The 19272-nt window shown below is 39.5% G+C and overlaps 1 protein-coding gene across 1 annotated transcript in view; it reads right to left on the bottom strand.

Annotated features, from left to right (window-relative positions):
- Nucleotides 1-19272, bottom strand: part of LOC120532397 — a 319948-nt gene that overhangs the window by 56006 nt on the left and 244670 nt on the right. The window contains exon 8 of the mRNA XM_039758350.1: nt 8352-8510. Coding sequence (XP_039614284.1) covers nt 8352-8510 — 159 coding nt within the window. The remainder of the gene's footprint in view (nt 1-8351; nt 8511-19272) is intronic.

The raw sequence follows: 19272 nt of genomic DNA, 5'->3' as shown, positions 1-19272 counted from the left end.
CAGGAAGAAAATAGGCAGAAAGGGCAGAGAATGGTAGCTTTTAATTGTGGCTAAGAAGGAGAACATTAACACCAGACCCAAAGGATAGCTTCAGGGTGTGGCAGAGAGAAACCCATGGTACTGCTCTGCTACTAGGAGATGTACCAGGGTAGGGAGTGAAACATGTATGAACGGTGGTTTCCAGCTGATGACCATGAAATTATCTGAAGGGCAGCACTGAAGATGAACCAGGCAGAGATGCCTGTAAGGTCTTAAAATAGAAAGTACTTCATCTGTGAAGGATTTAAGAGTTGTAGCGGATGTGTCACTTTCAACTGCCAGAAAGCCATTCAGAAGCCATTAAGAAGGCCTGCAGAATTTCAGGTTGTTGATGTGGAGTACATGTCCAAGGAAGGTTCTGCTCAAGGTTTATAACACACTGGTGAGGCCTCATCTGGAGTACTTTGTGCAGTTTCGGTCTCTGGGCTACAAAAAAAGTCATAAGAAGTGCTGGAAAAAGTCCAGAGAAGATCAACTAAGCTGAATCCAGGGCTACAGTGTTGAGTTATGAGGAAAGATTGAAAGAGCTGAGCCTGTTCAATTTAAGCAAAAGAAGATTAAGAGCAGACATGATTGGTGTGTTCAAAATTATAAAGGGAATTAGCACAGCGGATCGAGACTATTATCGAGACCCACCCGATCAAAGCACTGTGCTGTCCCTACATTGATGGATGGAAAGCCAGAGGTCTATATGACCATCATCATCAAGTTCTTCCACGTGAAGCCTGAAAACCTGAGAACTGATTGAGGTCATTTATGCTAGGTAGAATGCCTAGAGGGGGCTGGGCGGTCTTGTGGCCTGGAACCCCTGCAGATTTTGTTTTATTCTGGAGTTTTTTTTTTTGTTTGTTTTTTCTGTCCTCCCTGGCCATCGGACCTTACTTTTTATTCTATGTTAATTAGTATTGCCTAATTTTAGTTTTTCTCTTCTTTATCCTGTAAAGCAGTTTGAGCTACATCATTTGTATGAAAATGTGCTAAATAAATAAATATTGTTGCTGTTGTTATTTTAAAATGAGTTAATCAAGAACATGGGGACACAGATGGAAGCGTTTTAAGGGTAAATTTCTTCATGCACAGAACCAAAACTCATGAAATAAGTGACCAAGTAGTGTGGCACACAGTAGGACTTTAGAGATTTTCAAAACTACACTTGATGTTATTATAGAAGAATTAAGCGTATAAGACTGGCGAGCATTGTTGGGCTGAATGGCTTGTTCTCGTCTAGACTGTTCTAATGTTTACATTTTTGTATTGTGTTAAAACAGGACAGAGGTGATTATTTGGAGATGCAGCTGTTAAGTGAATAAAGGTAACGTGGTGTTGTGGATAAGGCGCGAGACCTCAAACTCTATGGCTGTGGGCTCAAATCCTGCTACTGACATATTGTGACCATGAGCAAATCAGTTTTCCTGTCTATGATCCGACTGAAAAAACAAAAGAAATGTAAACAAATGCATCTCAAAGGTTATAAGTCGCTTTGGATAAAAGAGTCAACCAGATAAGAAAAAACATACATATAAAACATGTAAACAAGAATTGAGTGCTAATTAATGGAAAGGCTAACACTGTGACTGACATTGCATTTGCTCAGAGTCTGACATGACTGGGTTAGGCAAGTATTTTAAAGCAGGATGTTAGCAGCAGGCATGTTACAGTTATGAAACAGTCTGAGGGCTGATGGGAGATATGTAAATACAAAAGCAAGTGCTTGTACAGTTAACTATGGATTGCATGAGCTTTATCCTCAGATGAAATAGCTATGATGTGCTTGCAAGGAGATATGAAGTAAGTGACTGCAACTTCTTCTAGTTAGTTAGTATAATCTTTGTTTAGCTTCTTAATCAAAGCAAAATTTGAAGGGTAATGCTCAGAAAGCATGCACCCTCAAGTAACCGGCACATGAATCATTGCTCTGTCTCTCTCTCTCTCCATTTATAAGTCAAAAATATCAAAATATCGGTAAGTATCGACTGTGACATTTTTAGAAAATTGTTTTAATTCGTACTGTATTTTCACAATCAATTCTACAGTTTTAAATACAAATACACTTCAGGTTTATTCTGACTTTTGACAGTTGAGCCTCATGGGGGGCTACCAATAGGCATGACTAGAGCTGCAGACCCATTTTTTATAGTATCTATTAGTATAATCTTGTAAACTGTTATGTCTGAGGTAGGGATGTGAAGTTTGTTGCTTTTCTACAGGTAAAAATGATTTTTGCAGTCAGTTAAATGTTTAACGCATTAAATCAGGGGTCTGCAATTATTTATACCTGTGAACCAGTTTTATTCTGTGCTGTTCATTCAGGGGCAGCACTCTTTAGCACTATAGGGCTCTGTCACTCCCTCAAGTTTTAAACCCTCGCCATGAAGTGGGCTGCCGTAGCGCGTTTTTTCATTTCATTTTATGTGTGATTTTAAAATTATATTTTATTCCATTTACTATAAAATGCAAGGTGCAGAACTTTTCAATTCTCAATTTCCTAAACAGTGGAGCTACCCCTCCATGTGCTCTTATGCACAGTGCATTATAGTAGAAACTGAATTGTGGGACTAAAATGAAGGTTGATTGGACCTGGCTGGGTGTGGTAGCTGCATATTTGATGGAGGCCTGTGCAGCAGCATGGTGCATTTTCCTTTGAGCTATATCATGAACACCTCTGCTCCGAAAAGCAATGACTCTGATTTGATGATTTGTTTTTTATTATTGGCTTTGCTGCAGTTTCCTGATACAGTTGATGAAATCAGCTCAAAATTCATACAAGTCTATATATGACTGCAGGTGGGTGGGAACTGTAGTTTTGGGATGGGTCATTAAGGTTAACATCAAGGTCTATTGACTACTATTGACTAATTATTTCTATGCTTTAATTACTAAAATTTCTATTATTTGTTTTCATCAATGTAAAGATTTTAATGCATATAGAATTACAATTTAATTAAATACTTTTTATTGCATTATATTATATACTGTATTGGGTATAGAAAATGGTATTGGATTTCAATACTTTTCTTAGTATTGTATCAAAGTTTAAAATGTTAGTATCATAACAATACTACTCTGTATTGTGCCCAGACAGCATTGCACAAGCACAAACCAAGAAGACATCTTCAGGACTGTAGCCTTTAGCACCTGACAACACAAGAAGAATGAAAACTGACTGCACAACTAGCTATTCAAGTCATAGTCTTCATTCACAGTGGTAAGACATATGGAAGAATGGTTAATTGATTCAATTGTGTTAAAAAAGTGTGAACGTTGAATTTGAAATATGTTTTTTTTATGGTAAACTTAACAGTCCTTATTTATATGTTAATTATGGAAGATAATGGTGAGCTCAAAGGTGAGCTCAAACCAAGTGCTATGGGACACAGTCTATAGGGATTATTGTAAGAATACTAATCAACAGGGAGACGGAAATGTGAGCAAACATAAGTTGAAAAATAGCAACCGTGAAGACAAACGAGAGCACAGCCAAAATCCAAATCAGAGTCAAACATCAAAACAGAGTTCAAAAGACTAACGCTTGGACCTTCTTATAAAGAAGCAAAGTAACGTCTTCACGTACCCACCATGGGATAAAGAGTCCTGTGATCGCCGCCATCTGGTAACGAAACTGTTGTGAACTCTGCAGTCATGTGATGCTACTCAGAATGTCATCTATACTAATAAAAGGCAAAGCACTAAATGACTCACACACTCATCACTAATTCTCCAACTTCCCGTGTAGGTAGAAGGCTGAAATTTGGCAGGCTCATTCCTTACAGCCTACTTACAAAAGTTAAGCAGGTTGCATTTCGAAATTCTACACGTAATGGTCATAACAGTTGACGACGTCCGCCATGTTGAACTTTCTTATTTATGGCCCCATCTTCACGAAATTTGGTAGGCGGCTTCCCTGCGCTAACTGAAACCAATGTACGTACTTATTTCGGTGGTATGACGCCACTGTCAGCCGCCATATTGAACTTTCCAACGTCACTAATTCTCCAACTTCCCATGTAGGTAGAAGGCTGACCCCATCTTCACAAAATCTGATAGGCGGCTTCCCTGTGCTAACCGAAACCAATGTACGTACTTATTTCGGTGGTATGACGCCACTGTTGGCCGCCATATTGAACTTTCCAACGTCACTAATTCTCCAACTTCCCGTGTAGGTAGAAGGCTGAAATTTGGCAGGCTCATTCCTTACAGCTTACTTACAAAAGTTAAGCTGGTTTCATTTCGAAATTCTACTCGTAGCGGTCATAACGGTTGACGACGTCCGCCATGTTGAACTTTCTTATTTATGGCCCCATCTTCACGAAATTTGGTAGGCGGCTTCCCTGCGCTAACCGAAACCAATGTACGTACTTATTTCAGTGATATGACACCACTGTCGGCCGCTATATTGAACTTTCCAACAGTTTTTGTTACTTATGGGGCCATGTTCATGAAATTTGGTACATGGGTTCCCAACACTAACTGAATCCTACTTACGTACATATATATACGGAGGTGATCACCATCGACCAAAGAACTGTCACTTACCGAGTGGTTTCCATGCCCGGAGATGGCACCTGCCTTTTCCATTCTCTTTGTTAAATATTGCACAGCCATAGCAGGCTCACTCTTGATATCCGGAGGAACATTGTGTCTTATGTATTGAATGACTGGGACAGGTTCAAGGTGTGGACTGGTGACGGTACAGGAGATAATTATACTACACAGGAGCACTATAAGAGTGAAATGCTTAAGCCCTTCACCTATGGTTCTGCATGTGAGTGGATGGCTGCCGCTGAATTGTTCGGTTGCCGCTTTCAAGTGTACCGAAATGGCCAAATATTTTACACCTTCCGACAACCGCCAATGCCTCTTAGACATCTTAGATTCACAGGTGACGATTTCAGTAGTGGACACTTAGATGTTTATGAATGTTTAAACTCTCAAAAGCTGGATGTGAAGTTATCGTTGAAACCGGTTGTATGCTTACAATGCTTGACAGATGCCGAATGTCTCTTCAACACAAGTCCTACAAATACTAACATAATTGAAACAAACCATGAAACTCAAACCGATTATGACAGCAGCAATCCAAGCTGTGAGATTTGAGGCAAGATTACTTTTCACATGGCCAACTGTACGTTGCATGCTCAAGAATAAGCTCATTGCACAGCTTGGTATAATTTCCCTCAGTTTAAAAAGGTTTAATTTTCTTCTTAATAAAATTTTTAAGGCAGTACTTTGCCGCTGCGAAGCGCGGGTATTTTGCTAGTGTAAATATATTTAAAAAAAAAAGATGCCAATAAATGTAAACTTTGCAAAATAATCCAATTAAATAATAAACCATAAAAATCAAAGTCTTGATTAAAAAACTAATACATTAAAATATGTATAAAAAAAGTTCCAAATACTACACACATTAAGAAGGTGTGGGTTAAAAAAGAAAAACAAAACAAAAACAGATAAGAGGGAATAAATGGAGCAAAATTTTTAAAACAATAAACCTGTTGCTCCTTTAACCTTCCTTTAAAGTTATTTAGTCCCTAACTCTAATGTAGTCGGCCTAATGTGTTGCCCATCAGCACACTGTACGTTCAGCTCATTTCTGTCAGCTTCCTTTCTGTTATCAATGACATCCTTTGGCAGTGATGTGACTGATATGGCACTGACATCAGAATTATGAATACTATTTAAGATGGCATTGTGGTAATGTGGATGCCTACGTTTTTTGATTAAAAACAAAATAATCTCTCTTTGTGATTGCTGTACAGTATTTATTTAAGGAAAAGAAGACAGGATTTTTTGTAGTGCTTTTCTGACCATCACATTTTAGTTTTCTATGCTGGGTTTTGACAATCCTGCATGGTGACATTTGGCTTTGACCTTGGCCTATTTTAGACTTTTCTTTGCTTCAGGTCCTGGTCTATCACTAAGCAAAATTCATAGGCCTGTAGGAGAAGCACTTTTCTTGCTCAAAATATGAACGGTCTGGATTTACAAAATTACTCAAAGGAATGGTTTAGAAATTTAAAAGGTACAATTGGCTCACATCAACTTTGTGCCCAAATAAGTTATGTCATTTACAGCACTTTTTCAAAGACCAATTAAATACATTCATAAATACTTGTTTGCCTAACTTTCTATAAAATATGCAGTGCCGAAACCACATAGCCTAAGAATGTAAACATTACATAAACTGACAGATCATCAGTCAAATCCTATATACATCTCACATCTTTTGATCTGCTGATTTACACACTTGCATCATAAATTACATAACCAAAACCAAAGCATGAAACATTTAGCAGAAAGGAAGTCAACAAACGTTCTGAACACTGTATCATTGTGTTTTTTCAACTAAAAAAGTAATTCTCAGAGATTCAGCAAACATGTCTAAAATATGTTATTAAGTGAGAAAACTACTATTGAAAGTGAAGAATTTCTTACAATACCAAAAGCAAAGAATGGATTTTATTGTGTGAAAAGCTTAAATGTTTGCATAGCAAGATATTCAGGAGCTTAAATCCAATTAAAATATGAGAAGAAGAATGTAAGAATTAAAAAAATTGACAAAAGAGAAAAGACCATTCAGTCTATTAAGTTCACCTGTGTCGTTAATAGCTAAGCTATCCCAATATGTCATCCAGATAATTTTTAAAGGTTGTTAAGGTTTATGCTTCTTCTACACGGCTTGGTAGTTTCTTCCAGATTCCCACAACTTGTTGAAGAAGTGCTTCCTGGCCTCAATCTGAAATGCATTCCCCCTTACTTTTCACAGGTGTCCTTGAGTAAGAGATGTGCATTCTGGCATCAGTTGTAAGTGCTCTTTCACTTAATTTCTACGGATGTCTTCACATACGTGATTTGCTATATCAATAACTCTGAAAATTTGGAAGATGTGGATTTAGTCATAACGCAGTTGTCTCTGCTCATGACTAAACAGGTTTATTTCCATGAGCCTGTCAAGAGTACAATGTGACCTAAAGTCCTGGGATGTACTTGGTTGCTCTCCTTTGCAAGTGCTGCTATATCATTTTTGTAGCATGGTGACCTGAACTGCAGACTGTACTACAGATATGGTCTCACTAGTGAATAATACAATGTAAGCATTATGTTCTTTGATTTATAGTCAACAGTTTTTACAGTATAACCTAACATTTCATTCATCTTCCTAATAGCTTCTGCACATTGCTGATAACATATCTAGGAGAGTTATGATCATACGACTGGTATGCCAACATAGGGGATTATTTAATTACTTTCTAAAAATATGTTTGAGCAATTATCTTAATTATCTTTTCTTATAATTTCTGAAGACTAATCACCTTTACTTTAGTGATGCACAGCAAGTAAAAGCAAACACCTAATTAGAAAAAGGATAAATCTCTCCCCAGCTAACTAGCACCCTTGGCTGGAACATGTGCACACATTTACTGGAACCAGGTGGAGAAGGAACCCATGAGCACTAGATAAATTCACTTGACAGACAGAGTCTGTGAAGGACAATTTACAGATTCTGAAACCAATTGTCTTTGAAAGTAAGGTGTAAGCTCTGTAATTAAATTGGGAATCAGTCAGTCAAGCAGCCACATGAGCAAAGCGCTCCTCATCATCCACTAGAAACCACCCCTCCCATTGAAAATGCTTCTAGGAGACTGTCAGGTATAAATACTATATGCTTTACTCAGTAGACAGTTCACGACACCTAATATTTTAGGAATTAAACGTACACATTGCTTATCTGTAATGAAAATTCACAAAGCTCTAAATGCTGGAAGAGGTTTTAGTCAGGCTAGATCATGCCTTCAAGTATGAATGTTTATTCTTTTCTTTTTTATTTCTCCCAGCTCCACTGACTGTCTTCTTCAGTAAACGTTTTTTACGGCGTAAAGGAGTGTAACAAAGGAAGCAATACTGGGGACGAATTTTGATAAAATCAGATGCATTAAATGATAAAAATGTGTTAAGAAGATCAGAATATACGATTAGAGGAAGCATCCTAACTATTTGCATAAAAAGGCAAAACAGAGGAATAAGAGATACAAAGCAGGTACTTTTCTGTTAACAGTGTGACAAAAATGGTGGTTTTTAACAAACTGTACATTATATATATGTATATATATGTAAAATGTGTGTGTACAGTGTGTTAAAGATACAGTGTTATATAAATACACACTGTATAGATGTACTGTATATACACTTGTAGACACATATACATACATGTGCAGGCACACACACACAAAGCATACAAAATAAAAAAGCCTTTACAGCAGCATCTCGAAAAAAAAAAAATGAAAGCTTTATTCAGACCTTCCAATCTGGCCCACCTGCTGCAATGCCATCAGCCGGGAATAATTTGCAGTTTTAACCAGTGCCTCGGCAGCTCTTTTTGCCCGCTGTTGAGGGGCTCCTTTGGGGACAGCAGGCAGCACTGAAAGCACACTCTCCACAGTCAATTCCTGGATCACCTGCTGCTCTGTTCTTGCCTGGAAAAGAAGTAACACAATCATGCTGGGAACATCTCGTTAATTAATAGCCTTTTGGAATGGGAATTCAGATTTGAAGGGAAAAATTGAAAAAAAGAAATAAATAAGAATAACCCAGGTGGCGAAGCAATTCTGAAATATATAAATCGTTAATTTTATTTGATGTTTAGTTGTCGCTACGTAAAGATTTTTAAACGGTAAATGTATTAACATCACTTAATTTAATTAGTTTAATTGCAGTTTCATTTAATTCAATTAGTTTAATTGCACTTTAACATTCAAAGCTGCATAAAGACAAAAATAAACACGCACACTGTAATACACACATGAACAATTACAAACTCTACAATAAAAATACCTTGTTCTTAATGTTCTTTCTTAGCATGTAACACGGGAAAATAAAGATTATTGCAATTGCCTATTTTTGTGATTTCCTCTCATATTATAAAGTATATATACACAGTACAACAACTATAACTGGAAGATCTGTGGTGATCTAAATGTAAAGACATTGCTACTGGGAATGCAGCTTGGATATTCCAAGTACTGAGGATGGGACTGATAAAGAGTCGCATTACTTTAAATAAAACTGTCTGTTCCATAAGCATTTGTCCTAGGGTAGAAATGCAACTTGAAGGTAAGGCCGATGTCACATTATGTGACTGTCTGTCAGATTCCTCGAACGCAGTCACTGATTGTTTTGCCGGATGATGTCAGCTTGAATGGCATAAAATTGATGCCTAAGTCACATTTACTGTTTGGGTGCTGACCATGGAGGAAAATCGTGCTTGCCGCTCTTTCAAAAAACCAATAGAGCCAGTGCTATATGAAGAGTTAACAGCTTAGGTGAGTTCAGCTGCAATTTCTGCATTTAATTCTTTTTTCCATTCTGCTATGATATGTAAAACATAAAACATCAGACAGACAAGCTTTTCTTCTGTTTTTGAAGTCCAAAGCCCCCTTGCTTCCTGACAAAGCACTGCATGAAGGACAAATGGCTGTGGTGAGTTCAGCCATAGTCCCAGACCTTTTTCTTTTTAATTCATTCTGTTTAAGGATACAAATTGAGAGATACCAGAAAGACAAGCATCTCTTCTGATTGCAATGTTCAAAGCAGCAGTGCCCCTTATTCCTAATCACATTCTATGAATTGCACTTCCAAATGAGCATTCATTGGTTGTCATCTCTCCTGCATACACAAGCCCAGATTTACAACTAAAGACAAAATTAAACCTGTTTGATTTTATCATAGTGAGTCACAGACTGGACTGAGTCCAGGTGTTTGGATGCACAGGTACACACTGACGTCTGCCTCTGGCTCGCTACGATTATGTAATGGAAGGCTATGACTGAAAATCACTGGAAAAGTCGTTTAATGTGACATAGGTTTAAGGGTCCAATGTTCCCTCAGAACACTAGAGGACAGCTGACTTGAAGGGTTAAAAAACACTTTCTGAGAGATGAAGAGACAAAGAAAGAGTGAGTTCAAGGAGGTATTGGAAATGGCAGTGCCTTCTATGTGTTAGAGGGCACATGGTATCCAGAGCAACACACATACTACCCATCAGATATTGCAAGCAGCTGCAAGATAGACCTCCTTTGCAACACTCATTTTCACCTGTGTTATTGATCAGAAATAATTTAATGTTATAGTATCATTTTTTTAGTTATGTCAAATATTGTAGAACATTTTGACATCTGAAGCAGATACATTAGTAGGAGTTCTAGCCTGCAAAGCAAATTAGAGGCTACTCCTGACCCCTGAAGTGATTTGGAAACTTGGTCAGAAATGTTCCTTGGATATGATTACCATCGGAGTGGTCTTTCAATAAGTAAAGAGCAACTGACAACACTAGACAATGATTTTTTTTTCTTCTGGAACACTATTAGCATGGATCGTGGACTATCTTAAAGAAAGAGCTCAGTATGTGCATCTTGGGAACTGCAGGTCTGACATTGTGGTCAGCAGCACAATGCTTTCTTCGGTCCTGTTCAGCCTGTATACATCAGACTTCCAATACAACTTGGAGTCCTGCCACGTGGTGGATTTTTGGAGGCCCAGGCCCCTCATGGACCCTGTGATCATCAGAGGTGACTGTGTGCAGAGGGTGCAGACCTGTAAATACCTGGGAGTGCATCTGGATGATAAATTGGACTGGACTGCCAATACTGTTGCTCTGTGTAAGAAAGGTCAGAGCTGACTATACCTCCTTAGAAGGCTGGCGTCTTTCAATATCTGCTATAAGATACTGAAGATGTTCTACCAGACGGTTGTGGCGAGCGCCCTCTTCTATGCGGTGGTGTGCTGGGGAGGCAGCCTAAAGAAGAGGGATGCCTCACGCCTGGACAAACTGGTGAGGAAGGCAGGCTCTATTGTAGACACAGAGCTGGACAGTTTGACATCCGTGGCAGAGCAACGGGCGCTGAGCAGGCTCCTGTCAATCATGGAGAATCCACTGCATCCACTGAACAGGATCATCTCCAGACAGAGGAGCAGCTTCAGCAACAGACTGCTGTCACCGTCCTCCTCCACTGACAGACTGAGGAGATCGTTCCTCCCCCACACTATGTGACTCTTCAATTCCACCCGGGGGGGTAAACATTAACATTATACAAAGTTATTGTCTGTCTGTTATACCTTCATTGTTATCACTCTTTAATTTAATATTGTTCTTTATCAGTATGCTGCTGGAGTATGTGAATTTCCCCTTGGGATTAATAAAGTATCTCTCTATCTATCTATTAGGTTTGAAGGATTTTGGCCTTCTGATCACAAAAAACACCTTTGTATTTTCCTATCACATACGATTTTATTGCAATAGCTGACATTTGTGATTTCTGCTCATGTTATAAGCATACATACACGGTACAACAACTATAACTGGAGCATCTGTGGTTATTTAAAAGTAGTAGCAGTGCTACAAGGGATGCCGCTTGGATATATTGTGAATGGGACAGCCATGTTAAAGTGTGGCACATAAACTACCTGTCGACCCAATAAAATTATTTTTGCCTCCCATTTATATAAAACTTGGGACTAATGAAATATTTTGTGAAGATGGTGAAAAAGGTTGGAGAAGGGTTTCGATATTTGAGACAGATGCTTTCAGGAATAACTGTGGATAGAGGAAAGCATTTTTCTTGGGCCTCAAATTAGACACATCATTAATGAAAAGCAGAAAATTTCATTTTGGTGTGTCTTCAGACCATAGTGTGTATGTATAAATATTTATCTATCTATTTATTTATGTAAAGAGCTTCCGTAAAAAAAACAAATTATTCTGGGGATAAAAGAAAGAAAGAAAGAATATCCATCCATCTATCTATCTATCTTATAGTGCCTTACATATCTATCTATCTATCATATAGCCTTACATATCTATCTATCTATCATATGTGCCTTACATATCTATCTATCTATCTATCATAAGTGCCTTACATATCTATCTATCTATCTATTATCATATAGTGCCTTACATATCTATCTATCTATCTTATAGTGCCTTACATATCTATCTATCTATCTATCTTAGAACATGGACAGGTTAAGGGACTCAAGATCTTTCAGTAAGTCAGACACAGGGATTAGACCTGTAGCTTTGCACTTACCCATCAAGCCACAATGCCTTAAATAGATAAAGAAGCCGGTCTAAGGAGCGCCCAGTCTATTCATAAATTTAACAGACTCCTCATCAAGAATAACATTTACTGGATTATCATGCCACATATTGTGGGTAAAAATTTTCTGTACCTCTGCCAAGCACTTTGATTTAAGCTTGTTAAATAACTTGGATAATTTCTTCTACAAAAAAAAAATATTATTATCACATAACATTATTTTATTCTAGAAAATCTCTAGAATATTCCAGGAAGATAAAAGAGCTCTTCCTGGAAAAGAAAACAATTGTACAATGCCTGGAGTGAAACATCAAGGAGGCTCTTCAAGGTATGAAATTTAGAAATGCTTGAATTGCTTCTTTTAGCTGTTCAAAAGAATTCAAAAAGATGCACTGCCTGTGGTTTTGCTGTAATTTCTATTTGTATGTAAAAATGACTGAATGTAAAGCCTATCAGAAATGGAAAAGGTCTCAGATCATAAACTTTATAATTTTTTTTAGTCTGCAGAAAAGAATGTAGATCCTCAAAGCTCATTCCATGTGTAAAAAACATGTATAATATTTTTACAATCTGTAGGACTTCATAGCAACTACTGATACACTGTCTACTGGTTAAAAATCAATAGCTTTATCTTTTTCCTTTTTTTATATTTTTAACCAAAATCTATTTTCTTATTTTTGGATCTACTTTTATGTAATAGTAGCCATCGTACCTGTCAAAGACAGATAACAGAATAGTTCAATAATAATATTTGCCACCTCTTGTTCTGTGTGTACCATCAGTGTCCTTCCTCTGTATTTGCGTGGATGTGAATGTTTCTTCACCAATGCACTCTCTCTCGAGTGCGTACCTGTAAAGCCTACTCCTCAGACTCTGCCATTTTTTAAGGCACCTTTCTCACCTCCTAACTGGTTTTTCACTTGCGGTCCTTGACTCTCTCAGCATGCCTCATACACCTTTACACCTCCGCGTGCATCTCACATTCACACTTTATCTTTCACCGCGTCACTAAATCAAAACTGACCAATCACACCAAAGCCAAACTGAACAATCAGATTGCTCAGAGGGATTGGACACACAGACCATAGTGTTTTATTACATAGTAGATTGTTCTTCATTGCGGTGGGTTGGCACCCTGCCCGGGATTGGTTCCTGCCTTGTGCCCTGTGTTGGCTGGGATTGGCTCCAGCAGACCCCGTGACCCTGTGTTCGGATTCAGCGGGTTAGAAAATGGATGGATGGATGGATAGAGTGTTCTTCTATTGTATGGGAAAAGAGCAGAATTTCTCTTGCAAAGCTTAAACTTTTACTTCAAGATTGTGAAAAACTTTGCTGCACATTGTGGCAAGCCTCATTGGAGAAGAGAAACTAGCTTTGAATATGAACCTGACATTTTTGTATACTATTATAAGCAAAATGTACTTCAAATTATTAACATATTTAGATAAGAACTGCTTGAGGTTTTAGTTTAAATAAGTGTCATGATTCTATGGTGCTATATGTCCAGAGGTATTTTAAATTTTCTTTTCAGATGGTATAAAAAGTGCTGCTTGGGCACGTATGTTTTGCTAATAAGAAGTGCATGCAAAATTACATAAGCACATACATTGGCGAGTCAGTAGAGTCTACAAGTTTCGCTTCTGATATCAGAAGTGTAAAACAGTTTTATGAGCCCAGGATGAGACCTGAGCTTGTAGCAGTGCCACATAAAAGGTTCGGTATTGACTTTTGTTCAGTATGTCCTGTGTAAAGTTTGCTTTTAGGTATTTGTTTTCCAAAATAATTGGGGCTATTACTTTAAGCAGGGAATGGTAGGATGTGGTGGGGCTTGGTGGGTATTGTAGTTTAGCATGTTTGTTGATTAATTACCCTATATAAATCCGTGGATAGGGCTGCCAGGGAGACAATTTTTTATTCAATCTTTCAGTCTATTTGTTTTCCATAAGAAGTCCCAGCCAGGGAACAGACTTCATAGCCAAAAACCAGGTTCTGTACCATCATTGAAGCTACTGGAGTACAGTTTCAAACTGACCTGTTTAACATTGCTCATCCTCTGGAAGAAGAACAACTCAGATTCTTTTGTAAACTTTGGGTCTTGATGTTAGGATTATGGATTATTTGTTTTGGGAAAGCTGTTTCTGTCAAGAGAGAACTCAGCACCATCCTTCTGTAAGCTTTCTGCATTTACCTCTGGTCTGTTCATCACTTTTGGAATTCTTAACTTGTTTGGGACTCTGTAATTACAGTTTGGAGCTCATGTTTGTTTATGCTGTGGGATCCAAAGAGGGTAAGCCGGGGAGGCACTGGTTATTAGAAAGAGGCACCAGAGTTTGTGCATTTTTAAAGAACAGTTTCCTGCTGTGATTTTTAAATCTAATTTTTTACAGAATTATTTATTGCATTTTAACCTTCACATGGAAACTGTGTTTTTCTATGGGTTGTTTATTTATGTATACACTAGCAGGAGTACCCGCTGTTGCCTGGGAATGTATAATGAATTTCCCAAATGAAAGAAACACAACATAGAAATAGAACAAACATTTTTCTGATTCACATGCTATTGTAATGGATAATACAAGTGGTTATTCCAGAGCCTTTGGATACACTATATTTTTTGTTTTCCCTTGTGGTGCCAAAATGAACAAATTCTGAGGATTGCATACTCTAGAACATGCTACGTAGAGTTGTCCATGTGAAAAGCATGGCTTTTCCAAATTGATGCCTGCAACTTGCAGTGATTGCCCTTGAGCCTTATTAATTGACATAGTAAAAGCCAAACAAACAGGAAATTGTAGCTGTTTTAAATCAAAGGGTAAATCATTCGGAATCAGCGGTATTCTTGGTATGAAAACATTTTCAAGTCTTGCGCAACCTGTTATGATAGTTGCTTTAATAATATGTATTGATGGAAAAGTTGCCGGCATTTCAAGATATGATTCTCTTCAGAAACTCTACTCATTAGTCGGTAAGCATAAAAGTCCATTGCACTGAGTTTCTTGCCAGCAACAAAGTTGCCCGTAGATGGATCTGTTTGTGGAATTCCAAAGTAATACCCATCTTCGCCTAGCCAAAAGATTAGTGGATACTGAACGGCATCATATGACTTGTGTGTGTCTGCCACACGCTGAAGACTTCTGTTCCTTTTCTCAATGATAATGTCCCGCTTCCCAAAGTCATTGCCTACCATTACAATGGCAACCTCATCAAGTGTTGGAGCACTGAATCGTCGGTGATGTTCTCCCTGTGGAATTTTGTCAGCTCTTACGACAACTTTATAATTATCTGTTGACATACATTGAAGTGCAGTCTTGAAAAGGGTGACATATGTGTTGTTCTGATATCCATCACAATGTCCAGTCTCAACTTCGGTATTCTGCTTTGTCTATGATGCGCTGTTGTGGAAAATATCTCCCATGAAGTAGATCTGAAGGAACTCAATTGTCCCTTCAGTTATTGGAAGTAATGATCCTATTGTATGGTAAACTTGACCTTGCACTTTGAATGTGGACATGAACCCATCCTCTCGTATTTGTTTAGTTGTACCAAAAGAAGTCATTTGAAAACAGGAATTGTACTTCCTGATGTTGTTCAAGAAATGCTTTGAAATTGGTGTTGATCCTGACATCAAAGAGTGTAGAGGTTCAGGTGGACGAAGTAGAGATGGCAGTTTCACCTTCCCATTTGAGTAACACAATCCCGGTGACTCTCCTTTCCATTTTAGAACTCTACAATGAACACAGATATGATCCATTCAGCCAGTAACAGCGACAGGATGTTCATGATATGCAACCTGTTGGTTATATGCGAAAGCCATATTTTTTAAATCGTCCTGCATTTGTCCACGTGTTGCATCAGCAGCCCTTCACCTGTTGGCAGACATACTGGTTTCCCTTTCTTGAGATGTTTTATCCGCTCTTGCATCACACATTTTTCCCAACCAAACATACCCCATGACCACCTCCTGGTCACAAAGGAGCCCCACGCCCAGTTTGGTGGCGATCGGACGCCCGCTGCAGATTTGTATGGCGGACAAACAAACATACATTGACTACAGCCTTCCTTTCCATTTCTTCAGATGTTTCATCCGGTCTTGCATCAGCAGCCCTTCTCCTGTTGGCAGTACGGGGACTTGTGCAGAACTGTCAGTGAAAAGGTGCCCTGCGCTTCACCCCGAACATTTTTCCCAACCAAATATACCCCATGACCTCCTCCTGGTCACAAAGGAGCCCCATGGCCAGTTTGGTGGCGAATGAACGCCCGGTGCAGATTTGTATGGCGGACAAACAAACATACATCGACTCTGCTTTATATATCTATATATATAATTCACTAAGGCGAGACAACCATGGAAAGCATGCCGGAAGGGGCGTGGATTCACTAAGCTGCCGACAAGTGAGACACCTATGGCGCTCGCAGGAAAGAGCCACGCCCACCAACTCCAAGACCATTGGGTACGATGACAACTCGCAGGGCCACGCCCACCAACTCGGACGTGACGACACAGAAAGAATGGCATCATTTATATTCGTCTGTCGTAGAGGCCACATGCAGTGCAGGTCAGGTTAATGTCATGTGCATGTCATGCACCTCTGAGCTACGTTGACTGTTCATAGAGGCATGTTTCTCGCAGAGGTGAATCGCCATATGCAGCGTGTGAAACGGTTTTGAGGGTATCCCATGGGATCCTTAAAACAATCCTTTACAACTGAGGATGAAGCACAATGAAGTAAGCAGTCTTTAAAAAACAACTTTTCAGTTACGACGCACGACCACGTGAACCATAGCAAACTGTTTTATACGCTACATACAGCTATTCGCTTCTGCGGCAAACATGCGTATTCTTAGATGCTCCTGCAGGAACACGGAAGACGTTTTTCTGCCCACCAACGCTCCTTTTCACCGGCCGGTGTCTACCCTCGCTCTCTAGGCATTCACACTGCCTGCCCATTTGCCCGGATGCAAAACTCACCACCACCCAGTTAGTCCCTTTCGGCTGTGGTAAGAGTCCGCATGCACATCTGAGCCACGCGGCGTTTGTTATGCCGCAGGTTCACTATTGTGTTCTACTGTATTTTGCTCTCTCCAGAGTTCCATCTTTTCATTCACTTACTGTTGCATTCTCACACCAACCCGTTTTAGACATCCGTGTCTTTCCAGAAGTGTTTAGCATTCAATAAATAATTATGCATGACATTGACCGTGCCGTGTCTACCCAGCGCCCCTAGAGAGTCCGGTATCTTGGTAAGCCGTTGAACCCCATTCGGGCTGCAAGCTGTGGAATTCTGGAAGGTACTAAATGTGACTCATACGCCCCACTCATTACGTAGAAAACCCCTACCCTTTGTGCACACCCCTGCTACCTACCGTGGTCGGGTATCTTGGTGGATTATATATAGAAAAGCAACCAAAACTGATTGTTTTGGTAAAGCCATCCTCCTTCCATTTTATAATTTTTCCGCCACTAGGGTATCCCATGGGGTCCTTAAAACATTCCTTTACAACTGAGGTTAAAACTCAATGAAGTAGGCAGTCTTTAAAAACGAGTTTACCTGGTTACTGTTTAATAACTTATGCATTTTTCCCTTGCACTCGCATGCACCATGGCAAACTGTTTTACATGCTACATGCCGCAATTCGCATCCACGACAAACATGCGTCTTCTTAGATGCTCCTGCACTTTGTTCACACCCCCCTCGCTACTACCGTGATCGGGTGTCTTGGTTGGATTATATATAGAAAGGCAGCCTTGGTTGGATTATATATAGAAAGACAGCCAAATCCGCACAGAGCAATGAAAAGTTTAGAGTTCCATCTTTTTATTCTCTTTCTGTTCTATCCTCAAACCCTCCCTTTTTAGACAACTGTGTCTTTCCACAAATGTTCAACCATCAATAAATAATTATGCGCCGTTTGTTATGCCGCGAATTCACTATTGTGTTGTATTTTGCTCTCTCCAGAGTTCCATCTTTTCATTCACTTACTGTTGTATTCTCACAGCAACGCGTTTTGGACAACCGTGTCTTTCCAGAAGTGTTTAGCATTCAATAAATAATTATGCATGAGATTGAGCGTGTGTCTACCCAGCGTGGGTAAGCCGTTGAACCCCATTCGGGCTGCAAACCGTGGAATTCCCACTAAGTGCGACTCATACGCCCCACTGGTTGCATCCCAACCCTTTGTACACACCCCCCCTCCCACCTCGCTACTACCGTGGTCGGGTGTCTTGGTGGATTATATATAGAATAGCAGCCAAAACCGCACAGAGCAATGAAAAGTCTACGTCACTCACAGGTACATCTGAACTATGTAAAGACGGCGACTCAAGTGACGAGGTGGGCACATGAGCGGGCAGTGCATACTGAACGAGAAATCAGCAGACTAGCATAACGGACGGAGCTGAATGGGCGTCATTCTCCTTTCCTCCCGTTCCACACTCCGCCGTGCACCCCATCCCTCTGTCTGGCAGGAGAAGGCGCGAGGACGGTGCGCCAGATTTCAGTCACGGACGATTGTGTGTTGGTTTGTTCCGTGCATTGTTACAATGTTGCTTTTCTTGCTGATTTATTACATTACCGATTTTTCAAATGTTATTTTCTCCCTCTGCTTAAAAATCAATAAAAAACCGGCCTGATTATGCGGCGTATGGTACGCCGCGGGTTGGCTAGTTAGATATAAAAGGCAAAGCCCTCACTGACTCATCACTAATTTGAAACCCATCCTCACTATTTGTGACTTCATATATACGTAGGAAGCCCAAATTTCCAATGCTTATCCTTTACACTATGCTTACAAACGTTAAGTATGTTTCATTTCATACCATGACCCGTAATGAACTTTTGAAAATAAAGTCTACTTTTTGGCAGTTCTCACCATTATGCCGTACAGAACTTTTGGAACTGACCTCTCCTTTTTGGAGGTTTCATTCCTTATTTCCATTAACAGACGATTTATTTCATGGCAGGGCCGCACAAGGGCCACCCCCGGTCCCCCTTCCTTTTTCCGCATGGCCGCTATTCGCGCACCAACCACGTGGTTGCTTCTCACATGGCCAACTGTACGTTGCATGCAAGAGTAAGTTCAGCAGACAGCTTGGTAATTTTACAGCCCGAGGGCAGAACTGCAAACGTTGTTTACAAAGAGATTC

The sequence above is a fragment of the Polypterus senegalus genome, chromosome 7, assembly GCF_016835505.1.
Source record: "Polypterus senegalus isolate Bchr_013 chromosome 7, ASM1683550v1, whole genome shotgun sequence".
NCBI lineage: Eukaryota > Metazoa > Chordata > Cladistia > Polypteriformes > Polypteridae > Polypterus > Polypterus senegalus.
The sequence above is the reverse complement of the archived record's forward strand: the minus strand, read 5'-3'. Positions and strand labels throughout refer to the sequence as shown.